The 7,867-nt window shown below is 37.6% G+C and overlaps 1 protein-coding gene across 1 annotated transcript in view; it reads left to right on the forward strand.

Annotated features, from left to right (window-relative positions):
* The window catches only part of exoc8 (exocyst complex component 8), a 7,618-nt gene extending 6,614 nt beyond the window's left edge, over positions 1 to 1,004 (forward strand). The window contains exon 4 of the mRNA XM_015371773.1: positions 39 to 1,004. Within this exon, the coding sequence (XP_015227259.1) occupies positions 39 to 443 (405 nt within the window). The 3' untranslated portion in view covers positions 444 to 1,004. The remainder of the gene's footprint in view (positions 1 to 38) is intronic.
* The last annotated feature ends 6,863 nt before the right edge of the window (positions 1,005 to 7,867 follow it).

Here is a 7,867-nt window from a genome sequence, read left to right on the forward strand (position 1 = left end):
TGTATTTAACAGTACTACAATATTCTGTCTTGTTGCAGGAAGAGATGCGCAGCTGTGGTATCAGCTTCCAGCAGTACACAGGCGACGACTGCTGGGTCAACCTGAGCTACACCGTAGTGGCCTTCACCAAGCAGATGATGAGCTTCTTAGAGGAAGGCTTGAAGCTCTACTTCCCCGAGCTGCACATGGTTCTGCTGGAAAGCCTGCGGGAAATCATCCTGGTGGCCGTGCAACACGTTGATTACAGCCTGCGCTGCGAGCAGGATTCAGAGAAGAAGTCCTTCATCCTGCAGAACGCTACCTTCCTGCACGACACCGTTCTGCCGGTGGTGGAGCGGCGATTCGAGGAGAGCGTGGGCAAGCCCGCCAAACAGCTGCAGGACCTGAGGAAGAGCACCAGGTCGGTGCGGATCAACCCTGAAAGCACCACATCCTTGGTTTGAGACCGACAGGAACTTCTGAGGCCTTGTTTGACGAAAATGGATGAGACTGGAACAAAGACGGTGGCCGAGAACGCCCACACACCCTTTTCCTCCCTGCAATTTCAAGCTGAATTTCAGAGCTGACCAAAACACTAAGTGCTGCTGGTTGTTTTGATTATGCAGAACCAGAAAAAAATAAAACTATAATTTCAAACAGCTGCAGTAACATTGGATAAACGTTAAAAAATCTTTTTCCACATAAAGGATTCTTTAGATCTGCCATAAATGTTCCCTCCATCAAGAATGGAGGCAGCATAGACCCAGACATTTAATATTTATTTATCTATCCCTCCAATACATGTAAGAATTTTTCTTTTTTGCCAAATCAATAACTCCAGATGTTATTTTCCAGATAACCATTTTTTCCCACCATTGAGGTCCATATATATTATTGCTGCTAGATTATCTGAGATGAGTTGGTTTATAAGGCAATGATATTGTAATGACCACCCTTGTACGTATGGTGATTTAATAAGGTGAGTTGTGTGACCTTAACACATAAAATGAAATAAAAATCATTACAAGCACAAAACATTCTGATTGTTATTTATTAGAGAATAGAGAAAAGGAAACTGAAGTTTTTGTTTCTTGTTCAGTTCTGTGGTTTACAGTCGATCCAGTGCAGTTTACACTTCTTCCTGTTTATAGTTTGATTGTCTTTTACTATTTAAAAAGATAATTTATGTCAATTAAAAGTAGCTATAATGAACTGATTATCCAAAAACTGTACTTGAATAAAAAGTAGGCAACGATGAAATTAGTGAAGAGTGAAAAGTATTTGGTAAGAGTACTAAAGTACTGACCTGCTTACTACTCGGCATAACATTTGATTTGATTTGTCAAAAAATATGCAAATTTACACAACATATATACAAATTATGGTGTTTGAAAAAATGAGATTAAATATATAATTACACATTTATTTCAAGCGGAAGAAGCAATTTTGACAAATTAGGTTGAAGAAAATACTTTTGTGATAAAGAAAATCAGTACTTACAGTATGTTGTAAATATAAGTTAGAATAGGGGAAGTCACTTCCAACAACAACATACAGTATATTTTATTACTGTTCTGTGAAGACAACCATCAGACAGAATCCGCAGACGGGAAATAATAATAAACCCATGAAGCCTTAGCTAAAAAAAAGTCTCAGTTTCACATAAACTATTTTTCTCTGTTACATTTGTGTTAAAAACAAGATTTTTCTTCATTGAGTACAGTACAGTAACTCATCATTTGTGGAGAGGCCCGACATTTCAGGCCGGTCCCAGCTTCCATGGGGCCCTGAACAAAATTAGACTTTGGGGCGACTCATATAACACATTGCAAATGCCAAAAAATAAAAAAAGCACACCTGGTTTGTGTCACTCATGTTCATAGATTTTCCTCTGATGTGCCTCCACATTAGCTGGGCTTCACTGCTCCATGAAACTGAGCTTCTTTAAAGCTGCAGAGCTTTGAAGGAAGATGATATTGCTGCCTTATCTTTAAAGTCCAAGAATAAGGAGTCAGCTGCATCAACAAATGCTTCTTTTATAATAATAATAATAATAATAATTCATTTAATTTATAATGCACTTTTCACCAAAAAGGCCTCAAAGTGCTACAAAAAAGCATTTAAAAAAGCATTAAAAAGGAAATACATAGAGATAAAAGAAATAAAATAAAATAATAAAAGCTGTTTTAAAAGAGAAAAAAGAAACATCTAAGGGAGACCAAAAGTTTTGCTAAAAATAAATGTTTTAAGGTCTTTTTTAAAACACTCAGTGGTCTGAGGTGCCCTCAAGGTGTGAAGGAGGGAATTCCACAAAATGCTCTATCTCCCATTGTCCTGAGTCTGGTTCTGGGAATATGCAGCAGGTTTGAGTGAGTGGAGGGAAGGGAGCGGGACGTTTTCTGTGGCTTGATAAGTTCTTTGAGGTAGGGGGGGGGCATGTCCATGGATGCATTGATGTGTGAGGAGGGAGACCTTGTATTCTATCCTGGTGGGGATGGGAAGCCAGTGTAGTGAATGGAGAACGGGGGTAATGTGCTCATGTTTCCGCACTCTCATCAGGATCCTAGCTGCAGAGTTTTGAACGTACTGAAGCCTCTGCAGACTCTTTTTAGGGAGAAGAGAAGTGCGTTGCAATAGTCCAGTCTGGAGGAGACAAATAGATCTTAAATCTAAATAAATCTTTTACTTTCTCTCCATCTTGGAAGGACCTTTTTATTGTTTTTGTTATTAATGATGACTCAACTGAAATAATCCTTCAATGCTTTTGCTTTCGAAGTTTGCTGTGTGAAAAATTATTGCTGACCAGACAGCTGGGATTTTAGTTACAGCGGGGGAAATAATTATTTGACCCCTTGCTGATTTTGCAGGTTTTCCCACTTCCAAAGAATGCAATGATCTATAATTTTAATCATATGTAAATTCTAACAGTGAAAGACAGATTCCCAAAGAAAATTCCAGAAAATCACATCATATGAATTTATTAAAATTGATAACCATCTGATGAGGAAAAACAAGTATTTCAGTGGAACGTTTGTGTCGTACTTTAGATGAATAGTAGGATAGATGATAGGCTGATATCTACTTTTTTATGCAACGGAATTTACCAATGCTAGCTTTGCGATGGAAATGTAGATTGCTATCGATGTATTAGACAGTCCTGGTTTAGGAGAAATCTATAATAGTTGTTCCTCATCTGTGTGTCAATCTGGCCCCAAGTTAAATATTTTTTTTTTTCTCAAACTGTATGTAATGATTCTACATTAAATACATATTGATAAAAAAAAAACCTGCACAATTCTATCCTGAAATTGTGTGAATTTGTAACTATACTCATGTAGAAATTATTCTAAATGAATAAATAAATAATTGGATATTTATTTGGGCCTCTTGTTGTCCTGAGGCCCTGAGCAGTCACTAAGTTTGCTTATGCTTTGTGTCAGGCCTGGCTAAATTAAAATAAAAACTCAAACTACTTCTCAAATCATTTTTTGTACAATAAGTTACCTATGTAAATGTAGCTGAGTAAATACTTTTAAATCTTTAACTTTTTGACTAAAATGTCCCCAGGAGGCTTTCATAGGAAGTTTACCAGGTACACAGCTGGTAAACTTCCCAGGGGGGGTACTTAGGGTTTCCTGCCTGAGTCTGAATAAGCTTCATATCTGACAAAAGATGTTAGTCTTTGCTAAATCTGATAGTACAATGGACAATTCATTCAAATTAGACAAATAAGTTTGCTTATGATACGCTTATTCCAAAATAAACTGGGAACTGATTTACTATTTTATGCAGACCAGTGATTTTTAAACGTGTCAGCTTCTGACCCAAACAAATAAAAGAGGAAGAGGCCCACCTGCTACTGGAGGAGCATGAAAACATGACCTTTGGGTCAATCAAACAGGTTCCAGACAAGCAAGACCGAATACCAATAAATTCACTTAATTTCTTTGTAACTACTGTGTGAGAGCATAAATGTCTTTAACAACTTTCCTTTTTAATATATGCTTTGTCTCTGAAGCAGACTTTGTTGGTGTTTGTGACTGAGATGAGCAAGGAATTTAAAAACAAATGATCTATTAAATTATTCAATGTTAGCGGCAACCATGTGTTCTCAGAATGGCAACTCAAATCCTATTATCCATGCATTACCTGACACGCAATTAACCTAAACGTCATGTTTTTGGACTGTGAGAGGAAGCAAGAGTACCTGGAGAGAACCCACGCATGCTCAGGGAGAACATGCAAACTCCATGCAGAAAGACCCCAGGCCAGGAATCGAACCCAGAACCTTCTTGCTGCAAGGCAGCAGTGCTAGCTGCTTCTCAACTGGAGCTATAATATTAAAATCATCTTAAAAACAGCTTCAGGGACAGACCTATAATTTGCAAAAATAATGGTGGGAATGTTTTAGTTTTTTCTTTTTTTAAAGTAAAACATAAGAGTCCATTTAAATAGGAAATATTTTCAGAATCATATAATGGAGATTTGTCGCCCTCTTGTGGCAGTTTTCTATCATGGAATCGACGGTTATTTGGGTTTTAAAAATATAGCTTTTATATTTACAGAGAAAATAAATCTGTTTAAGTTGTACAAGTATCTCAGATTTTGGCAGCCAGTTGGCTTAAACAGAGCAGATGACATAATTAAACTAGTTTACATGGGGAAATAAAACCCAATTAAAGCATAAAATAATATTTACAGCAGTCATTAAATCAGCATGCAGGAATGTTAGATGTTTAAAGTTTCCAGTCCGCAGAGCAGGCGCATCAGGATGGTGGGAGTACTTGACAGGAATTTATTTACCCTTTATCATAAATTTTTGTACAATACTAAACATTTTTCAGGCGCTAAATATTTTGAGGTTTGGATTTTGTCAGAATATGTGAGGAGTGTCAAACTTAATTAGAAAACTATATATATAAAAACTAAGAGAGCTCAGACTTTTTCCAAGCAGCACATTTTGCAAGATTGTGACTTACACCTAAAACTAACACATGATCTGGATCATTACCAATTTTAAATGAATTGTTCCTTGGCATGAGGTTAACCATTCATAAGATTTCAACTGATCCTGCTGACAAGGCAAAAACTTTCCCTTTTCTTGTGTTTTTGTCTTTAGTAAAATACCAAAGCAATTTTAGAGTCTGACGTTAAGGCTGTCAATAGTCACAGCTGCCAGCCTCTGGTTTAGTAAGGAACTGCTTGATCCGCCAAAAAATAATAATAATAACTGAAGTTTATTGATCTCACATTGGAGAAATTTACCTCTGTATTTAACCCATCCCTTTGGGGAGCAGTGGGCTGCCATTGTGTGGCGCCCGGGCAGCAAACACTCCTATCTCACAATCTTTAAAAGAAAATCTCTGCATCTAGATAACGATCTGGATCATCAACAAAACTGAATGGATTGTTCTTTGGCACCTTTGATATAAATATTATTAAAATCCGTCCATCATTTTTCAGGTTATCCTGTACAAAGACAGACACACTGATAGTTAGATAGACTAGTTGTTGCTATGTGGTCAGTTTGTTCAGTGGGAACGAGTTCTCATATGTGGAATGATCTCGGCACTGATTCCCGGCTGATCACTCAGTCCATACACCTGCTCTGCTCCCGCCTGCAATCAGCTCTGACCGGCGTCACCTGTTTTCATCACAATATAATCCCCATCAGACCAGACCTCAGTGCTACATTATCTCGTGCAGACCCTGTAAGAATAGTCCAGCATCTCTTAGAAGTACTTAGAACTTTGCTGTCTGCCCGTTACTGACCCATTCTATCTCCTGATACCGAGCCTGCCTGCCTGGATATCCTCTCTGTTCTGCCTCTGGACCCTGACTCTGGATCAGTCTGGCAGGACTGCCTACTCCTCTCTCTCTGGAACACAAACTTGGAGAAGACCCTTCATAAACTGTCTGACTTCCTCTCCTGGATCACGAATTGGTAAAACTTCACACAATCTGCACGCCTCTCTGCTCCGCTCAGATTCAGTCCCGCTCTCCAAACAAGCTGTTGAATAAACTGCTCAAATGTCACTGACTTGTCTTGGTTATGTTTGGATCCAGCCTCAGTTTCTTTACAATATGCTACTCAAAAGTTACAAGATTCTTTAAAATTACTCTGAAAATTATAAAGAAATGTAGCGATATCAGAAAATTTTATTCATATTGTTGAATATGTACGCTTGTACTTTTGAATAAAGTATTTTCAAAAGTGTACTTTTATAATACTTTAATACTGATTAGATGTTTGGCCGAGTTTACTCAAATACTTCTACTCCTGAGTAATTTCTCCATCACTGCTAGAAATGTAAAAAAACAACAAAAAAAACATACATTTTAATAATTCATGTAGGAAATTGGTTATTTTATTCAAAGAATTACAGCTTGTTGCATAAATTTAAATTTTAGCTAAATCAGATGATTTTTTTTCTTTAATTGGGGGTGATATTTATTTCCAGTTTCTAATCTAATAAGAATATTGAATATTAGTGGAAATGTTGAGGTGATTTAGTGGAAATTAGATGAATTAATTAGGAAAAACTGAAGAGATGCTAAAACCTGAATTACTGTTACTGATAGAACAGATGTGTACAATGATCTGCACAGATGCTCACCGGTGCTCTGCTCATGACCAAACAGACCTGAAAGGCAGGTAATGAGATGCTAACGGGGCTGACAAATGGAGAATCAGTTCCAGTGTGTGGGATTGATGCTGCCCCCTGAGGGACCCCGTTCACCGCTGCTGTCTGCTCTGTTAAACGTCCAGCTAACACCACAGGCTCGTGTGAGAAAACACAAAGGTCACTCGGTCGATGTGCCTTCTGACGCTCCCTCGTCCATTTTCAGCGTGTTTGGATCCATCTGATTATCTGGTGGAGAATGTTCTTCCACTGCAGTGATTCTTTTTCATCTGTCTCAGCTGGATGAGCAGAACGAATGCAGAAATTGAGGCTGCTCACATTAAATGATCAGCTTGATCATTGTCATGATGGTCATTTTTGTTGACGTAATGATGTCAGTAAGACCTCTTTTCCCCTTGTAAATATAATAAGAATTTGAGATAAAGGTTTTAACTTACTAGCTTTTAATTCTGCATCTACAATGAACATAAAGGTATTAGCAAATTATTCCTAAATAACTGCCTCCATTGGTTTCCGGCTTCTTTCTTGGCAGGACAAACATGATAATCTCCTTATCTGCAGTGGTCTGAAGTGTCATGTTTGTCTTAACTATTAGAAGATCCTATAAAGGAGCATGTGCCTTAAGAAATCAGCCAAGCAGGGAACAAGACCCCTAATAATGCCCCCCTCTGAGACAGCAAACAGCTGTCAGATCAGGCCGGGCAGGCGTCCAGAAACAGACTGAGGAATTATATAGAAGATTACATGTCTCAGCTAAGGATCCCCCCAATGGAGCTAAAGCAGAGGAAAGACAGGACTGAGGAGAACAATGTTTCTCCTGAGTCAAGATCAATTTACAGATGCACTAGATTTTTCAGTTTTTATTGTGTCAGTTTTATTATATTGTGTTGTATGTTTTTTTGTGTTATTAAAAACAGAAAAATTATTTAATAGTGAAAAAAGAGTACGTCTAGTGCTTTCCCCCCCTCAAAAAAGAAAAAAACCCTAAACAAAACAGATTTCTTGAAGGCATTAATTCAATTGTACTTCTTTATATCAAATGGGGAGTACGTTTCTTTCGCCTGTGGTTTTCAGTAGGGTTGTAACCAGCTTTATGATATGATATAGTATCAACTTACTTACTTGGATGACAACAAAATATTTGCCAATATCACAAAGTTTCTCGCAATACTATTTTTATTCAGTTCAATTCATAAGTCTGTGGACAATATGATCCAATATCCAATACCACAATTATTTAAATT

This window comes from Cyprinodon variegatus, unplaced genomic scaffold (genome assembly GCF_000732505.1).
Source record: "Cyprinodon variegatus isolate N-32 unplaced genomic scaffold, C_variegatus-1.0 Scaffold64, whole genome shotgun sequence".
Taxonomy (NCBI): Eukaryota; Metazoa; Chordata; class Actinopteri; order Cyprinodontiformes; family Cyprinodontidae; genus Cyprinodon; species Cyprinodon variegatus.